This window comes from Mustela erminea, chromosome 12, assembly GCF_009829155.1.
Source record: "Mustela erminea isolate mMusErm1 chromosome 12, mMusErm1.Pri, whole genome shotgun sequence".
Classification (NCBI taxonomy): Eukaryota; Metazoa; Chordata; class Mammalia; order Carnivora; family Mustelidae; genus Mustela; species Mustela erminea.
Genome location: NC_045625.1, coordinates 93,148,797 through 93,169,003, shown reverse-complemented (window position 1 = coordinate 93,169,003; position 20,207 = coordinate 93,148,797). Strand labels below are relative to the sequence as shown.

At 43.8% G+C, this 20,207-nt stretch overlaps 1 protein-coding gene across 3 annotated transcripts in view; it reads right to left on the bottom strand.

The window, feature by feature from the left end:
* LOC116570531 (contactin-associated protein-like 3) overlaps positions 1-20,207 on the bottom strand; it is a 163,156-nt gene that overhangs the window by 70,859 nt on the left and 72,090 nt on the right. Inside the window, exons 4-9 of one of the 3 annotated variants that reach the window (XM_032307716.1) lie at positions 19,076-19,223; positions 11,412-11,615; positions 10,569-10,753; positions 9,353-9,496; positions 6,057-6,318; positions 88-234 (exon numbers count right to left, since the gene is read on the bottom strand). In XM_032307716.1, coding sequence (XP_032163607.1) covers positions 88-234; positions 6,057-6,318; positions 9,353-9,496; positions 10,569-10,753; positions 11,412-11,615; positions 19,076-19,223 — 1,090 coding nt within the window. Of the gene's footprint in view, positions 1-87; positions 235-6,056; positions 6,319-9,352; positions 9,497-10,568; positions 10,754-11,411; positions 11,616-19,075; positions 19,224-20,207 lie in introns of those variants that run through there. The other 2 variants (XM_032307718.1, XM_032307719.1) reach the window with 2 other exon arrangements.

The window sequence follows — 20,207 nt, the reverse complement described above, 5'->3', positions numbered from 1 at the left end:
ATTTAAAATTGCTGGTTGTCTCAGAAGTCAGGAGCTGGAAAGACAAAGATGGTTTGATTGTCAGCACCACCAGTTCCTTTCACTTACCGCCCAAATAATAGGTGTCCCCTGAATCAATCTGCCCACGCAGGGAGTGAGCCACAGAGGCTGCCTCACCATCCACCATCACACTCAGGTAATTTCCTTTCAACGAGAGGGACACTGAATGCCACTGCCCATCACTTAATCCAGCACCTGGAAGTAAACAAAATCGGGTCAGAGATTGCTAAAAACCGTATAGATGCAGCTACACAAAGCCATGCTTGAAAACAATATAATCATGATCTTAGACACCCTACGAAACTTCACCTGAAGTTTGAACTCACTTGAAACCCCCCAGGTTATTTAGCTGGCTGGGCAATGGAGACACACCACAGAGGACAGCTGGGCCTCTCTGAGAGAAAGAGAGAGGCTTGGGACAGATGTGGGCTTGGGGGGTTCTTAACAGACAATGAGATGATGTGGTATCCTGGTCATGTTTATCTAGGAGGAAGGGGTTGCCTGTGGAGAGAGGCTCATTGAGTAAATGTGTGGTTCCAGAGGGTCCTTGCCTCTGATCTTCCACAGTCATAGATTGGCCAGTCATGTTCTAACACAAATTATATTCTAGCAAAAATTACTGTGGTCAGTTAAGAGTATTAAGACATATGTGCACAGGGCAATGACTCTGTTTCACTTTCTCATCACTCGGTTAAATCAGAAAAGTACAGGAAGAAAAAAAGAGAAAAGGAAGAAAGCTGAATTGAAGGGGAAAGGAAGAATCAAGAGTGTACATTCCAAACATTCTGCCTTGGACAGCACAATCTTAGTTTCTCCCAGTGCTCAGGCTTTAAAGGATTAACACAACAGGATCCTGAACAACCTTAAAATGATCAAATACCCTAGTCCCCTGGCACAGGGCGCACTTCCCCCTCTTCTAGTTTGTTAATATTTTAGGATATTAAGAATGATAAGATTTTCCAAAATTGTTTTTATAAAAATAAAATCTTGTCCCTACTTTCATGTATTATTACTATATATAATCTTGGTAGACTCTTTAGAAAAATATATCATATATATCAATATAACTCTTTAGAAAAATGTATCAGCAACTTAAATATTACTAAAACATGAAAATTCATAGAAAAAATGTAAAGTTTAGAAAGCATCACATTAAAGTGTATGTGGATGTGTATGGGTGTGTGTGTGCATACTCAATCACTGTCTAAAATTGGACAAAAACCAGTAGGAAATATTTTTAAATATTAACATTAACTTTGGATGGGGGAATTGTGTTTGCCTTTATGCCCATTTTCCATTAGCCAAAGCGAGTCATTCGTTCAAAGGCAAGGGACTCCTCCCCTCCACGGGGAGGTCATGGCCACTGTGGTGGCCCCAGAGACACCTGCTGTTCTGAAGGAGCACAGTGAATAATTGGAATCTTTAGAAATTGTCTTGCCCAACAGGGAAACAGGTCAGAAACAAACTGTTCAGCTCATTGAAAACAACAAAGTGAGACTCTTGATTTCTTTGATGTTGTGCCCAAGCTCGCGAATGAGCCTGCCTGACTCTAATATGATGGTCTTGGGGAATTGTCCTAATATATTAGCCTATACCTCTTGCAAATAAGAAAGGTGCCAACTGCTTAGAGCCCTGTAAGTTTGGAAGTCAACCTGCAAGGGTCAGAAGTTATTTTCTAGTTCATGGGGATATGGGACCATGTTTCTGGTAGAAAGTTAACCAGGCATATTTAATTTAGTATCAGAGTTTGGCCCATGGAACCTAATCAACCCTGTAAATCCATGTCCCTCCAATTCTCTTTAATATGTCAACGGTACTGCAATTTAAAATGAAAATACAGCTTTTTTTCTTGCCTTGGCTTCATTTCTCATCAGTGACATTGACATGGATTCAAGATGCTGTGCACAGGAGTATGTTTCTGGCCTGACCCAGGAAGTCATAGGCCCTACTATAAAAACCGTGATGCCTCTGCTCCTCTCAGACTGTGAAATAGGAGTGATGGTACTTCCCAGCACTCCCTTTCAGGGACTTTAGCTCTTTGTCATGTACACACATCTCTCACTTTCTGTGTCACATTTGTGAATCCAGAACTGTTGCAAGGACCCCACATGGGTTATGTTCATGAGCAATGATAAGAAAGTTGACAACAGAATCCAGAGGATTACGGTTAGATACTCAAGACCTACATTATGACACTGGTCCTGAAGGAAATCCTCCAGTCCTGGAGCTGAAGGAATCCACAAACAAGAACCTGGGAGTGTCCCTTCCACTCTTGTCATTCGGTATTTATTTTGAAGTTTACCTAACATTATCTGTCAGGATAATCCATTTAAAATCTGATGTTAATGGGGCACCTGGGTGCCTCAGTGGGTTAAGCCTCTGCCCTGGGGATCGAGCCCCATATTGGGCTCTCTGCTCAGCGGGGAGACTGCTTCCCTCTCTCTCTCTGCCTGCCTCTCTGCCTACTTGTGTTCTCTCTCTGTGTGTCAAATAAATAAATAAAATCTTTAAAAAAATCAAATAAAATCTGATGTTAAAATTCCCTCCTGTCTCCTCCCTCCCCCCATCTACCCACCTATCTAGGACATAGAGTTATTTCCTGGGAGAACTTGCAGAAAACACTCCAGAATATCTCCTTGAATGGGTAATAGATGCCATTTACCTCTATAATAAAAGACTGTTTTTAATAAAATTTGACATTCTCATTTAAAAGTGAAATGCCAGCTCTTATGATCATTATGTTTCTCCCCATTATAATTCTCACCCTTTGTGTTTCTTTTGTGTGTCTTCTACCCTCCCCACTGCCGACAGAACGAGCGCCTGTCTCCCAGGCAGCACTTACAGTCAGAGGATGGACGGAGAAGGGAGGCGCGGGTGTTTTGCTTTGTGCTGAGGACCCGATGCTCATTCTCCCACCTACCCCCAGCTCCACAAAGGCTTCTGTCTTTGGGGGGGGGGGGGGTGATGGTCTTGGAACTAGTTTTGGAATAATGAGAACTAAAGGTTTTGGAGTAACTGCTGACTAGCAGACCCTGGGCTCATGGTCTGTAGGCTCAACATCATTGCTTCTACCATCAGTCACACTAGTGTCACTCCAAAGATGAGGACCTGAGGCTTGGGGAGAACACAGGTGGCACTTTTCAAGCCCATCAGCCCTAGCAGCCAGAGGTGGTTCTGGAAATGGGCCTGGGAGGTGAGTCCTCTCACACAGCCCTCCCACCAGCTTGTGTAAAATCCATCCTAATCACAGAGAACATGCCCTGGGCAGTCAAGGCCCTTCTGGAAAGGGGGGACTGTATCTTTTCCGACAGAAATGGAATGCACGCTCCCCTCCCCCTCACTGACCTTCTGTTCCCACCACGCTCCACTAGCCCAGCTCCACAAGCACACGGACACTAGATTGTACACTCTGGACCTTTCTAGATGCCTTCACAAACACAGTGAGGTAACTACTTGGAAAAAAGACCCAAAAGCTGGAAGCAGGGTGAATGATGACCAGGTGTCCTTTCCTGGCATCCAGCGGGATTACATCTCACTCAGCCTTTAAACTTTGGGTCTTGGTTTGGTAGGTGCTTTCGCACTTCATCCAAGGTTTGGAATGAAAACCAGTCACCATCTGTCTCCTCTTCCTCACTTTCTGTACCACGCAGACACACCTTTCTCCAGCTGAAGGCTTGTGGCCCCCTGCCTGGAGCGCATCTCTCAGGGACATTTTTCCAACAGCATCAGCTCATTCTGTGCCTCTGTGTCATAATCCTTCAGACTTTTTCATCACTGTGACATTTGTGATGCTGATCTGTGATCCATGACTACAACTCGCTGAAGGCTCATGCGGCACCATTTCTTAGCAATAGAGTATTTTTTTAAATTTATTTTTTATTTATTTTCAGCATAACAGTATTCATTATTTTTGCACCACACCCAGTGCTCTATGCAACCCGTGCCCTCTATAATACCCACCACCTGGTACCCCAACCTCCCACACCCCCACCACTTCAAACCCCTCAGATTGTTTTTCAGAGTCCATAGTCTCTCATGGTTCACCTCCCCTTCCAATTTCCCTCAACTCCCTTCTCCTCTCTAACACCCCTTGTCCTCCATGATATTTGTTATGCTCCACAAATAAGTGAAACCATATGATAATTGACTTTCTCTGCTTGACTTATTTCACTCAGCATAATCTCTTCCAGTCCCATCCATGTTGATACAAAAGTTGGGTATTCGTCCTTTCTGATGGAGACATAATACTCCATAGTGTATATGGACCACATCTTCCTTATCCATTCGTCTGTTGAAGGGCATCTTTGTTCTTTCCACAGTTTGGCCCTTCTTTTCACTACATCTCTATCTTTGGGGTAAATATCTTTGGGGTAAATATCCAGTAGTGCAATTGCAGGGTCATAAGGAAGTTCTATTTTTAATTTCTTGAGGAGTCTCCACACTGTTCTCCAAAGAGGCTGCACCAACTTGCATTCCCACCAACAGTATAAGAGGGTTCCCCTTTCTCCACATGCCCTCCAACACATGTTGTTTCCTGTCTTGCAATAGAATATTTTTTTAAATTAAGGTGTATATATTATTTTTCCAGACATAAAGTTCCTGCACATTTAACACACCATGGTATACTGCAGACATAACTTTTATATGCATGGGGAAGCCAAAAAAAATCCATTTGGTTCACTTTATTGCAATATTTGTTGTATTTGGGTGGTCTGGAACCAAACCTGAGTATCTCGGAGGCAGGCCTGTATTTCAAAGGTTTAAAACAAAAAAAAAAAAAACAAAAAACCACCCCTCAAATGCTTCTAAAAAAAGCAGCAAGAAAAATGCACCTCTGGTTTGTTTCCAAAAATTAATGTGTTACCCATTGAAAGCTTAAGAAATCAAGTCAATAAAATATTCCTATAATATTTCAGTGCCAGCCTTCAAAAAAAAGTTAAATAACTAATCCCAGTGTGTTGGAAGGCAGAACGGTGTGTACTCACGTGAAGCAACAGCAAAACATCATCTCTTCGTTAATAAGGCATGCAACTTGTAAATCTACACAAACCAAGAGTGAAGCAATATTCAAAATTTGACTTGACACTCCCTGATTGTGCTCATCTGCTGAGGCCCACAAGGGAATTCCCTATGCTGGTGGTCATATTTTTTCTTTTATTTATAAAGAGCAACAAAGAGCTACGTTTCATTCCCGGCTTTCAATCCCGACCTGGTAACCTGGGTTAGGCAAGGTGTTTCTTCCGTAGTCAACACTCGTGGAATGACACCCACCTGGCTTTACATTTTCACCAGCACTCTAACGCAAAACAGTCCCCAGACTCCGAGGATAACATGACCCTGGAAGGGAGTTTAGAAATGTGGGTCCTTCTTGGAAGTCAAGCAGAACATTCACCCATAGTTATAAGAAGCCTTATCCAAAACAGGGATTCCTGAATCAACAGAAAATCTAGGAAAAATCGTAACTTCAAATATTATGATTGGTGTGCGTATAGGCTCCAAAGATTGGATAAGGAAACTCTTTTGTCAGGACTCCGACTTAGGCTACTGTTCTCCAGTGTTTCACGTGGACTGCCAACTCCCCACCATCAGCTGATAACTAGGTTATTTTTTAAACTTTTTAAAAATATTTTATTTATTTATTTGACAGAGAGACATCACAAGTAGGCAGAGAGGCAGGCAGAGAGAGAGGAAGGGAAGCAGGCTCCCTGCTGAGCAGAGAGCCCGATGCGGGGCTCGATCCCAGGACCCTGCAATCATGACCTGAGCCGAAGGCAGAGGCTTAACCCACTGAGCCACCCAGGCGCCCTATTTTTTAAACTTTTTGAGAGGTATGTGTGATCTGCAGCTAACTTCGGGTCTCACACTGACTCACACGCCAACAGCCTGGAGGTACCTAGTTCAAAGGTAAAAGAACTCTAGTTCCCTCTAGAAGGATTACAAGTTATCTTACTGATTCAGTCACTCATTTAATGCAGAGGTGACAGAAGGACCATGTGGTCACAGCAAACACCTATTACCTGCTGTGACATCCCTCGCCGTGTGTCCGGGCTGGGAGAGACTCAGCCTGAGTTTTCCATCATTAAGAACGAGCACGAGAGCCACTGGCCCATGTTGGAACTGAGTGGTCAGCAGCAGCCCTGCCCTGTTCCAAGTTCGGAATTGGAAAGTGACCGACACCTTGTCCTCTCCGACGGTGCCCGGCAGAGCCAAGTAACTCCTGGAGCTCAGAAAAGTCACGGGCACAATTTGTGGGTGTGAGCACGAGAAGGACACATTTCCCTGTGAATACAGTGGAAAAGGGTTTAGGAAGGGGCAGAAGGGATGCTTTCATGAACAACAAGCTTTCCAAGAGGTGCAGTTTCCTATCAACCTACCAGCAAGCAAGGACCTAAGAACTAGGTTTCCCCATCCAGCTGTAATCCAAGTTTACCTGACAGGTCCCTCAAACCATGACAGTGTCCTGGCTGGGCAAACCTCCTTCTGAGGCTTTTAGGGAAGTTTTGTCTCCTCCATTTCTGGGCATTGGTGAAGGAATCTCGAGACACGTCTTTCCCAGGCCTTGTGCTGGGTTCAGGACACAGCAGAGGAGACAGATTTCTTATACTTCGAGGCACTGGCTGTTTACTTGCAGCATGAAGCCCAGCATCACGGACAGTGGCTCTGGGAACCTTCCTGAACTCCCCTTGGTTGTGTGAACACTTACACACCCATCACTCAGGGGACATGAACATCTGGCTCAGGCAGGCCCTAGGCTTCGGCCCGTCTGAAGCAGGGGTGTGGCTGGCCTGCACGGGCTGTCCACCTCTTAGAGGCTCCCATGGGCTGTGTCAACCAGCACACGCTCCCCAGCCTGACCTCTGACCCGCCAACTGCCTGTTGCTTTTATTTCATTCTATTTTATTAAAAAACACACCATTGAGCTTTAGATTATGTCTGCTGCTCAAGGAGCAAATTTATTTTTAAGTTCTTAAAAGAACTCCAATTAAGTGGGGTGCCTGGGGGGCTCAGTGGGTTAAGCCTCTGCCTTCACCTGAGGTCATGATCTCGGGGTCCTGGGATCAAGGACTCAGAGGGAGTCTGCTTCTCCCTCTCCCTCTGTCTGTCCCCCTGCATGTGCATCCTCTCTCTCTCAAGTAAATAAATAAATTCTTTTTTAAAAAAATTAGATTTTCATAAATTCCAGAGGAATATGTGCCCAAACATTGTCCTTCCTCTCCAAAATATATACCATAAAAGCACTGTAATCAAGTCAATACAGCATTGGTATGGGGTAAACACAGCAGCGGAGCTCAGTGACTGACCCACAGAAAGATCTGAGACCACAGGTACAGCCACCACGTGGTGACAGCTAAGATTCAAGCCTGTGCGTGGAGGTTGGGTCTGGTCACTAAACAGCTCAGGCATGAATGGGTACCCACAAGACCTAAAATAACTACTGATCCACACAAAGAGTAAAGCCCAGACAGTCAAAGACTTATTTTTTTTTTCAATTTTAAAGTAAATAAATAAATGAAACTGCCTTAAAAATTTTTACAGGAAAATCCTTGAGACTGTATCTAGAGTCTAGGGTTTCAGAAGTATTTCAAAGCAAGACCAAATACTACAAAGCTATTTAAAAAAAAAAATACATCGAGACATTGGCTACGTACCAGTAAAGGCATTTATATGCTCAACATGGCCCATAACATTTAATATAAAAGATATGATATATGATATATACAATTATAATATAATATAATATATATAATATAATATATATTTATATTATAACATGATCTTATATTTCATAGAGAATTTGTTAATCTGAGAAAACATCTGGATCGTGAATGACATAGGGTAATTCATCAAACCGAAAACTCTCTTATAAATTGGGACACCTGGGAGGCTCAGTTGACTGAGTGACTGACTTTTGATTTTGGCTCAGGTCATGGTCTCAGGGCCCCAGGATCGAGTCCCATGTGGGGCTCCGAGCTCAGTGGGGGGTCTGCTTGAGAGGTCCTCTCTCTTTCTCTCCTTCATGCTCTCTAAAATAAGTAAATCTTTAAAAAAAAAAAAAAAAAAGCATTTCCACAGGTTTCTCTGAGTTGGAAACTAGAGATGGAGAAAAGCTCACATAAAACAATCCCATTTCTGTAAACGACACTCAATATGGAGGCGTCGACGTTCACAAAGCTGCGTGCACTGATTGTAGAGGATTTGAGTCTAAGCAACCAAATGTGGAAGGACAGACGCTAGCTCAGTAACACGCTGGCCCAGGGGGACGCCCGCAGCCGCGTGGAGGGACGAAAGCCTGACAACAGCCCAACCCATCTGAGGGGTCCACCTGCCTCAAGATAACTTGCTCCTTATTCGCTGACTTAAGTCCCCAGATCCACAGCAGACAGACTCCTGGCCTTGGGACGAGAAGGTCCCTAACGTGCCCAGTCGCCTGTTCAAAGCCACATCTGCCTTCCAAAGAGTCAAGCAAGTTTTCTGGCAAATCTTTTTCTTTCTTAGGTCACAGGACTGATTTTACTAACCTCCCTTTGTGTATCTGTGGGTCTTGGCCTCCTTTTGCAGAACAATGAGGCGTTCCTGCACATCAGGAAACAGGCACCAGACCCCCGGGGCACAGCCCCTGAACTCGGAGATAGGGTTTGTGGTTGGCACCATGGAGCCTGCCCAGGATGGAGAGATGCAGCAGACCCTTCACCGACCCACTCCTAACCCCTCTGCAAATCGCTGGGCCAGGCAGAAACCCGACAGCTGGCTTTTGCACAAGAGTCCACCTTCTCCCCAGGTTCCTGGCCTCAAATTAAATTAAGCTCAAATTCCTTTCCAATCCAAATTCATCTCTCGAGTACTGGCCCTTCAAGCGAGCGATAGGCACTGACCTAGGAGTTCAGTAATGGGAGAAAGGAGTAAGAGGAAATCAATCCCAACAGAGACCCTGCCCCTAAAAGTCTTTATTCAGATGTGCCATGACACATTTGCGAAAGCATGCCTCTGTTTCCACACACCTGTAAAAATTAAGAAGCCAGTGGTGGGGATGGAGGAGGGCACTTGTGAGGAGCCCAGTGACACAGGGAAGTGCTGAATCGCTGAACTGAACACCTGAAGCTCATACTACACTGTGTGTGAGTGACTGGCACTAAAATTTTAAAAAGTTAAATTTAAAAATCAAGTTAATTATTTAGTGAATTAAATCAAAAACGAACTAAAAGGCATACATGACTGGCACTTTCCCTGCCTTCTGGAGAGGCACATTCTAGACTGGGCCCATCAGACAAGCTGTAGTTCCCTGCTCCATTGACCTCACGTGTAGCTCTCTTACCATGACGAGGATCTGTGGTGTGTGTTTCTTGGACAAATCAATGAGATCCACTCCATTATAGTAGAGATTTTCAAAACAGCCATGAAAGTCTTTTTGTGGGAATGCCACTGATTTTACGTGTCCAGGAATCCCTCCAAAGCTGATCTTAGAAAGAAAAAAATGACATAAATAACATTGTTTAATGATTTTCTGATTGTCTGCCTAAAACATGTATGCTCAGCAGGTATAAGATAATTGCCTCCAATCTATCTGGCATTATTTTAACATTATCATGTTAATTTCAGGTGAATTTTTAGACGTAGATGTACCAGTTCTTTCTTTATTACATTTATATAAGTAGGTTAAATACCCCCTCTCGCAATTTGCTATTCGAAGAGTTATGTCACTTCAGCTGATGGGGAAAGTTGTACATTCATTTCCACGGTCACTTTTGATCGGGGTGACAAGGCGGCTGACTGTGATGACATTCTACTTTACAAACCTTCCCAGAACCCAGCTTCAGGGTCCGGGTCTTTGCCAGGACACTGCTGATGGGTTAGAATAATGAAGGCATCGATAATCTCATTCAGGACCAGGCTCTGCAGCTGGCCTCCTCGGCTGAGGCCACTTACACTAAACGAATGCTGAAATCATCCCCTTTGCTGTGATAGATGTGCTGAGCAGAACTGGCAGAACAAAAGGTGTTCTCCAGTGCTGGTTAGATACATGCGGGCAACACGCTGGGATGTGTTAAGCCTTTAAATGTCCCTAGAAACAGTATTTTGAATTGCCTGACTCTGGCTCTCTTGTTCCTTGAAAAGCAGGTTGGAATGTATGGTGATTACTTCTCCAAGCACCCTAGATTGCTAATTCTGTTTACGATCACCCTAAAACACAGAGATCTCCAAGGGAACGGATCATGGTCAGCACCAGAGGTAACACGGAAAGCCGTCCAAACACGTATTTTACTGTGCCGCCTGTCCTACTGAGAGCTCTTCACCCACACACTTTCTGAATTCAACAACTACTTCCTCTCAGGGGAGAACTCACACCTATGAGTGATACAACATCTCAACAATGTACATGGGTCTCCTGCTGGGCTGTCATCTGTGGGAAACATTTCGCAGAATTCCAAATTACTAGCAATGGGAATTTCTCTGTGTAGCGGTATTTTCTTAAAAGGTTGTATTGCGTTTAAATAACAAAATCTGTAATACTTGAAAAAAAATGTTCACACCTTATAATCAAGATCCAAGTAGTCGCACTCGCCCTCGGCCTGGAAATGCTGACTGTGCCTGTCCACAGTGAAGTGGACATGTGTGTTCCCAAGCTCGATGAGGACAGAATGCCAGTGCTCGTCATCCAGCAGGCTGCCCAGGGTGAGGGTCACATGGGCGTCAGGGGAGGGCAGGTTAGCACAGCCTACAAGGACAGGTGAAGCAAATGAACCGCCCCATCCAACCCGGTACCATGGCTGCCGTGTGGGAGGCCAACTCAGTACTGTGGCTGCTGTGTGGGAGGTCAACATGTCCCCCAGTCACTTTCCTGGCACACTTCTATCCGGAGAGCTGGTCAACTGCCTTTACCTCAGCCTCATGGGCAACCTTCTCTCACTTGGGAATGATTTCTTCTATCTTTCTTGTGTTTATTATTATTAATTATTGCATTTTCATTTTTCTTGGAAGTATCTTCTTCCAAGAACCTCATGAAGAGCACCACCTCATGGTTTCGGGGATCCACCCTTTGTCTTTACAATATTACCAGGTTGTTTACTGAACATGTGCAAATGGTCTTATACACTAATCGACCTGTAAAACTTGTTACAGTCAAGTACATTCAGGATACATGAGTGTTCTCCATAGTACACCTCAGCCGTGGAGCGACCACGCTCCCATTTGCCCAGACCATTCTGTTTCATGCCTCTGGCTCCAGAGTAATTATTTCTAGGGTCTTCTTTCTTTCTCGAAAGTGTTCTGGTTTTCAGGATAAATTAGCTACTTAACTGTGAAAAACTAAGCATAAAAAGATACTTCTATCTGAAGAGGCATATTTTTGAAAGCATCCACTGGAAACTTTTTACCTGAATTAAGCGATAAGATGAGCTTTCCTCTAACTAACTGCAGGGTGACGTGTTTGCCATTTTGTCCTTCTCTGTGGAGTAGAATTCCGTCAGTCTGCCTGGTTTTAAATTTCAAAGAAATAACATCTTTTGCTGGACTCATGGATTTCTGATTAAGCGTATATAACAAGGAGCTTTTCCCATCAAAGTTAACCATCTTGGATCCTACAGTGGGAGAAATTAGAAAATAACCTAAGTATAATACATCTTTACTGAAATGAGCAAGTTCACACACACACACACACACACACACACACACACACACTATATATCTCTGGTCTGTTTAGTGCGGAGGGGAAAAAACGGTGCTGCCCATCCTCCCTGATACCTGTAGATGAGATCCCTAACATCCACTCTTTGCCTTTTCTGACATTTTCCCTAACATGTATCATCTAGAAATACTTCTGTTGACTAAGCCCAATTGCTTCTGCCTGTGTACTGGCCACTTCTCATCCTGTAAACAACAAAGATCGGTAAAACAGTTGAAGTCACTCCCCAAGTTGGCACATCGTGGCTATGAAGCTGCCATTGTCCCTCAGCTCTCCGATAGTCTTATTTCTCCCACTATCAAGATCATTTGCATTCTCTTTATTGAAAAAGTCATATTTTATCATTAATGTGAAAAGAACACTGGTCAAAGCAACCACAGACAGAACAGAAGAGCACAAAGGGATTCATACTACACAGAAGAATCTCTCATATTTCTCATATTTCACAAGTAAAAAGACAAGATGTTATTGTGCCTTAAAAAGTCAAAAACCATATGATTTTACTCATACATGGAATCTAAAAACAAAAGAAATGAATAAACAAACAAAGCAGAACCAGACCTATAAATGCAGAGAACAAATTGGTGGCTATCAAAGGGACAGGGTGAGGATGGGCAAAGTGGGTGACTTGGAGCGGCAGGTTCAGGCTTCCAGTCATGGAGTGAATGAATAAGTCAAGGTGTGGCTAGGAAATTAGTCAATGATATTCTAATCGAGTTGTGTGGGGATGTGCGGCAGCCACGCTTGTGGTGAACATTGTACAACCCGTAAAATTGTCTAATCACCATGTTGTACACCTGACGCTAATGTAAAATTGTGTGTACACTGCACTCAAATTTTTGAAAAAGAGGTTTTTTCAAATGTGTGTGTGCAATAAATGAAGGTACAAGAAGAAGCCAAAGAAACAGGAAGTTGATGTCTTCTGAGCCAATGATACAATGTTGGGTTTATTTAACTTCACAAAAGCCTGGGACCAATGTACATTAAGACCTGAATTTCATTCAGACAAACTAAAATATTTACAGTAAACCCTTTATGTTCACAACTCTAAGGAATCCTTTATTTCATGCAACCACTTTCTGAAAATTCAGGAGTTTAATTCTGGTTCCCATACATGGTGGAAAATATATAAACACAGCAGTGTGTCTAAAAATCATGGAAATAAGCAATTATTCTCCATTGCATAGTTAAATTAATGTCTGATAAAAACATATCCCTTTGTCAAATTTGAATGATGTCCCTTCTGCAGTTAGCGAGGAATTGTTTGGTCCACAAATGATTCTATCAGGCTTCTTTTGATCAGATTAGGTTTGTCCCCAACTTCCCTGTTGCCACTATAGCTTTTTAAGAGTAATGTTGGTCTTCTAGAGATGAGGATGTCCTGGTGTGTTGGGTAAGCACAGAATCCAGCTCCATCCCAGAACTGTGACTCTGCTGGCCTGGGGTGGGACCTGAGAGTCTGCTTTTCTAACATGTCCCCTAACAATGTTGACAATGTCCATGCCGCTGGTCTGGTGACTACATATGAGAACCACTGCTCTACAGAACCTAGATTATATTTCCTGGAACATTCCCCCTCAGGCAAAATGGAGTAGTGAAAAATTTATTGGATTTATAGAAACACAAAAGAATGGGCTGAAAATCCTTTTGTTGTAATGTTTTTGTTTCCTCTCCAGTGAGATCCCTAACACTCAGAACAATCAACCACAAGCTAATCATCACATTCTATCTTACAAGGCACATTTAACATGTGTTTTGACAGGTTCTCTAAGCCTAGAAGGGGACTGAGTTGTAATCTATAGATGTCACCAATGGAGTAAAACAAAGCCACTTCAAACAATATATCTGGTAGTAATCTTGGTGGTTTCATTAAATCTTAAATGGTAACAAACATAAGCTCAGTGGAGAGGAGTTAAAACAGCACAGATAAAAATGAGGACTTGCTTTCAGAAGTCTGAAATGTGAGGCTGCTTTCTTTTCATCTGAAATGACCCACATCACTCTGTAGCCTATATGGCCCCATGAGCTAATTTTTAAAGGTTCATTAAAAAAAAAAGAAAAAAAAAACAACAATTGTGGTGGAGATCACAGATACCCACAGACCTAAAATAGTGCTGTCTGGCCCTTTACAGATGCCTGTCTTCCCGCCCTCAGTGCCATTAACCAGTGATCCTTGCTGAGCCAGATTCCTGGCTGCTTACAAGTGGCCATGGTAAGAACCAGCTTACTGCAAGACATGTGGCGATCCTTCTTCTATTAAAATATTAAAAATCCTGAGGGTTTTGAAGGGGCCGGGGGTGGGAGGTTGGGGGAACCAGGTGGTGGGTACTGGGGAGGGCACGGATTGCATGGAGCACTGGGTGTGGTGCAAAAGCAATGAATATTGTTACATTGAAAAGAAATTAAAAAAAATAAAAATAAATAAATAAAATAAAAATTAAATGAATGAATAAATAAATAAATAAAAATGAGAGGATTCAGTCAGACCATGGTAGGACTGGAAGGATGAGTAAGTTGAATACCAACTTTATAGTCAGAAAGAACTGTATTTATGAAAAAAAAAATCAAAATGGAATAAAGAAAGATCTTGACACACACACACACAAAAAACCTATTTTAGATGGCAAATCACAAATTTAATTATTTTTGATCTGCCTGTTTCATAATTCAATATACCTCGTTTGTCACTTTTCATGAATCTATATTTGTGAGGTCAAAAAATAGATAAATATTATGGCTCCTGTGGAATAGCAATGCAGACCATTTTCTGTAGCTTCAGAACTTGCCTTGGCAGGGATTTGGCTTTGGAAAATATAGTTTTGTCATTAAAAGACCATTTTCCTCCATATTCCCTTCCTCCCCTGCCCCTACGCTGCCCTGACTTAATTTCCATTTGTTCCCCCAAGTACAGCTGTATTTTCATTTAACATGGGTGTAGCACCCACTAGGTGCTGGGATGCTGGGAGGAAACCCAAGAGGACAGACATGGCTCAGCCTTCCCAGAGTTGACAATGCTCCTCTCACCTTCTCACTTCAGCTATCATGAAAAGAACACATTTCAGCAGGAGTAGCCTAGTCTTACTGTGGTCTGCTTAGGAAACTAGAGACAAGAAAGCTCACAGTCAGGAAGGAGGAAGTGGAGCACGGGAGAGGTCTTCTCTGGGGAAGTGTCAGTAAAGAAAGAGGGTAAGAACTTCCCAATCATATGGCATGTGTCACACACAATTTACAGGTAGGCACCCAAAATCAGCCAACACGGTTCAAACAATGGGCTATACTGTTGATCAAGAAGCCCCTCATGATAAACGTGAAGCCCACGTGATAAGTAAGAGTGCGTCCTGTCACAAGGATGACTTACAACAGGAATGTGTGCACTGGAAACTCAGTTTCGGGCCTCATCAAAGAGAATTAATTCTACAGAATGTTGTTCACTTACAAACGTTCATGAATGAATTTGAATATCTGAAAACAAACGGACACGTCACTAAACATAAAATGACATTTTTAAACATGTGTGACTCATACACCATTTTTAAAGGCAATAGATTTTTTAAAAAATTAAACCAAAACATCGTATTGTGGGACAGAGAAGACTTAGCTTAGTGAGTTTGCAGCAGCTAGCTCTCCAAGTGCAGATGGGGGACAGCCCATCTACAGAAGTAGAAGTTCCCTCACCTTCATGCCCATGTTGGTGATAGCATCAAAATATGGCTCCAGTTAAGAAAACTAATAATTACAAATTGAAATTGTATAAATTGGAAAAACACTTTGTATTTTTCAATGAAGTATCATATCACATTTTCCATTTTGGAATGTAGGTTCTGCACTCTTGCAGAACTAAACTATTGGTTCCCATTCTGATTCATAATAAGTGATCTCCATCTCAAGTACCCCAATAATTTAATTAGTTGAATTACGTACGAACACATTTTTCACGAACCTTCTTGTAAAGTTAAGTGTGATGCTAACAGGTAATTTAATGCATTATTTTGGAGTTTTTATTCAAATAAAAGTATGTTAGAGTTGGTTATTTGTATTGATTATGGACATTTAAATTTTTATGATATTTATATTATATGTGCATTTATATTACATATATATTCATATTTATAAAAATATATAAATATCAAGAGTGTTTTGAGGTTGCTAAACACAACTTATAATTTTTTGCTGTAACAGTCAGTACACTTTTTAAATAAACACAATATTTTAATTTTTTTTAACTAGGCTCCATGCCCAGCACGGAGCCCAACGTGAGACTTGAACTCATGACCCTGAGACAGAGACCTGAGCTGAGATCAAGAGTCGGATGCTTAACTGACTAAGACCCCCAGGTGCCCCAGATAAATACAATGTTTTAAAATGGCCTATTACAAGTTTTACTCCCAATTTTATTTTCATGCCTGACTTGACACTGGACCAGAGTGTCACAGGGAAGACTGGTAGGTCCCCATGGTGTTGGCCATTCTATGCCTACATAGTCCATATGCCCAAGGACTCATGCACTCCTTTCCTCCCTCTTCTCCCCTTCTGATCTCCCCTTCTTCTCTCTGGCTTCCCTTATTCAGACAAGCAACACACTAATGAACACAAGACGACACTATACCACCACAGGATGGGACTAGTACAAGCTCAAGGGAATACTTGAGAAGACACAGACCATGAACACAGTGGTCAAAATGGAAAAGAAGGAGTAGAAGATGCCCCAAGGAAGAATAACAGCCAAGAAAGAATTGAAGGAGGACCCGGGGTCAGTGTCGGTGTCTGTGGCTTACAGAGACCTACATCAAGGATGTCAAAGTGAAACTGATCAGAGTGTGTAAATGTTACTGAAAATTTAAGAAAGTGGAGCACACCCGAATGGAAACCTTTTCAGAGTGGGATACAAAACCTAGAACAAGTCCGTGGGGAATATGGCCCTGGACGCCCCCTTCCACGAGGCTGCTGGAGGGGGCATAGGACTCTAAGAAGAGCTCACACACACTCCATGTGCAGTCTAGGAGTTGGGGGAAGGGAGGGATTTCCAGGTAGAGAATGTGTGTGTGCCACCCCAGGAAGCCATGAAGAATGCCTGGTGTTCGTAGGAACAGCAAATACCATTGTAATTGGAGTTTAAAGAAGTGAAACCAGAGAGAGAAACTGCATCCAAGAGACATTATATGCCAAGATGAGCAATCTGGACATGTTCTCAATATCAACAGAGCAGTGAGACTAGAAATGGGGGGGGGCAATAATTAGCACTTTGGGCTATAAATCATATCATATACAATTACTGTCAAAAACAAAGTACAAAGCTCTATGCTTGAACAATTGCTCTTATTAATAGTAAGAATGAAGACAAGACAGAAGCTCCACTAGTAAACCATGGACGCCGGGTAGTTTTGCGAGTCACTGTGACTGTTATCAGTCCATAGTTTTAGGCTAGGAGCCCCCTGTGGCGCACATCTCGTGTTTGCTGACTTTAGCACGCAGGTCCTTCCCGGGACCAGGCCTGAAGCTTTGATCTCCCTGGGACTGACCTCTCCCCCAAGGAGGTGGTACCGCCTCATGAAGAACATCAGGCTAACAGCAAATCACCATCAAAGACCTTGTTCTGCTTTGAAGTCAGTAAACCTGAAGTCGTTTCCAGAGTAATAGGAAGGAGAAGCTGATTTTATGGGATCAAAGAGAAAACGGAGTCTCAGGTGGCCCAGCCGCTTGCCGCAGTGAGCACGTTCACGGAGCTCAGACACAAAAGGAGGGAAGGCGACAGCCCGTGGAAAGACGAGGAAAGGGCGGGCAGCATCGCGAAACCATCTCCGCTGAATGTTGCGTGGAAGGGCCAACACAGAGGCAGCGTTTGGAAATGGAGTGAAAGCAGAGCCTGTCTGAGCTCAGGAAGATGGTGGAGCTGAGGCTGAAGGGGACACTTGAATCTAGGGTGGGGTCACTTCTGGGATGGCGAGCCCCACCTCCAGAAGGTCTCCCTGCCTGTGGGATCAGCAAAGGGGCAATGGTATCCTTGCTTTGCAGCAGTTTCCTGTGCCCCACAGCACCGACACCCTCCTGCACCCTGAGACCACAGAAGCCCAGAGTCCCAGAGCCACTGTGTGCACACTCATGCCTTCCTCCCTCCAGAAGCCCCTCCCGACCCCTGCTCACTCTGCAAGCCCTGCACTCAGAAAACTGACTGGCCATGCTCCTCCCTAGGCCCCAGGATTGGGTTCCAATATTTTACATTTGTTTTGTACAATGTTATGACCTCTCATAAAATCCTGACAAAGAAAACCAATCATTTTAGAAGAGCACCCTACATCCAGTCCCTAACACAGATCTTTGCAAACAGCAAGTATCCGATAAATTCTGAGATGGCACGTGAGGGAACAAAGAAACAAAAACTTGCATAATATAGTAGCTATGAGAGCCAAATTTGGAGGGAAGACAGAGTTTTTAAATCCTAGGTCCAGTATGGAATAGCTCTTGCAAACCTCTCCATGTCTCTACGGTGAAGTTAGTTCTTCCCTCAAGGCCATACCAGGTCCATCTGGCTGGTCTGGTTGTTGAATGAGAAAATGTCTGCTAGGTAGGATCTGACATATTAAACATTCCACCTGTGACAGATCGCACTGACACTTTTCGGTAAAGCTAATGCTCTGCTCAGATATGAAGTGAAGAGTGACCAAAAACCCAGCCTCCCACGATGTTCCCAGCCAACATACTCTTTGGGTTATTTTCCAGTTTTCTAGAAATTTTTCCTTAATATTTTTTTCTTTTGTGCTCATTTTAAAAATTCCAGCATATTCCAAATCATCAAAATGGCAACGGTAGAGTCGATTTCCCCACAGACGTCACTGAATGCATTTCACGCTCACATTGGCTATGACTTTTGTCCCTCTGCTCATCAGTGGGGAAAAGGGGGAAGACTCAACACATAAGTGATGTTCGAACAAGGGTTCATGTCAAGGAAAGTGGGGATTTGAGCAGTGAATATGGGAGAAGCCCAGAGTCATTTTGGGTTATGGGGAAATCAAGATCACCGGCTGTCCCCTATGTCCCCACACCAGGGTCACCTCAGTGCCCAAAACGGCACCATCCATCACAGTGAATTGTTGTGGTTGACTTGGACCTCATTGTTTGGATGACACGCCCACTCTAAAACAGGTACCCCGCTCTCTTCTGGGACTCTCAGATTCCGAGGCTCAGTTCGGGCCCACCTCTATGTTCACCTAAAGTAACTAAAGACAGCAGTACCCAGGCTTTCCACAAAGACATACCTAAAAAATTAGAAACAAGTCAAGCTCGCTTTTCAGCCTGGCCATGAGAGCATGTCCCTCTGTCACTGATTTGGGGGCAGGGAGAGGGTTAAAGAGCACTTACGGAACGTGCATCCGTACACTTCTAGCCTCATCCCGATCCTGCCCTTGGGGCTCCAGGCTAAGGGGAGGAAGCGCAGGAACCTGGCTTCAAGGGGAGGCTGCAGTCGGTAATGCACCACACTGTCGGCGTTTGTGTTCCCTGGAAAACCCTGGGAGAAAACAGAGAAAGGATCAGTGTGTCTGCAGAACTCAGAGCTCCCCACTCTTCTCCTGCGGGTTAGGGACAGAAGCTTTACTCTGTTCTTATGCTAAAGCCTATCTGCTTCATAGAAAGTCTGCTAATGTTTAATAGGGATGTGACCACATTTCCTCAGGGCCTGGATTAGTCACCATTGTTCTAAGCTTTCCTTATTTGCAGGGTGATTTACAGTTCAGAGGCACCATTAAGCTGGGTGTAAACCTGCCACCCTTGAAGGCTTGCTCTTCCCCTAAACCGTTTCCCTCATCTCTAAGCAGCGGAGACGCTCTCCTGCAGCCCACATCCAAGGCAATCAAGCACGATGTTAACTTGCCGTCCCTACAGGAAGAACCCTCGACTCGGGTATGAGCGCTGGGAGGGACATACACAGGGTTCTGTTCCAAATCCTTCGTTTATAAAGGCAAAACCGAAGTCCAAGAAAGTAGAGTCTGTGGCGGCAGGACAGCGGTTTCTGGGCAGGGCCACGACTAGATTCTGAGCTTTGGATTTCAATCGCAGTGTTCTTAGTGTGCGGTCAGGTTGCCCCCAAGATAGCCGCACTTCGGGAGCACTGGGAAGACCCACAAGACAGAGGGGTACCCTTGCCTGGACACAGGCACCTGGCCTCAGGCTAGAGGTGGCCAGCGTGAGCACAACTGACATTGTTACAGGAGACGTGTGACTCGTTTCTCACCGCGGTGATTTCATGTGAACATCAGCATGGGGTAATGCACCATTTTGGGGAAACCCAAAAACAGGTGATGCTCTGCAAATACACACATCGATCATGTCACTGATGACTTAATCTATTTCAGACAGCTGTGCCACTAATGATTTGTTTGGTTTCTCAAAGGTAATACATACATACGAGAAGAATGAGAGAACAGAGCACAGACTCCGACACCAGGAAGTGCGTCCCCAAGCAGCCTCTCTGCCCTGACCCGCAACCTCTCTT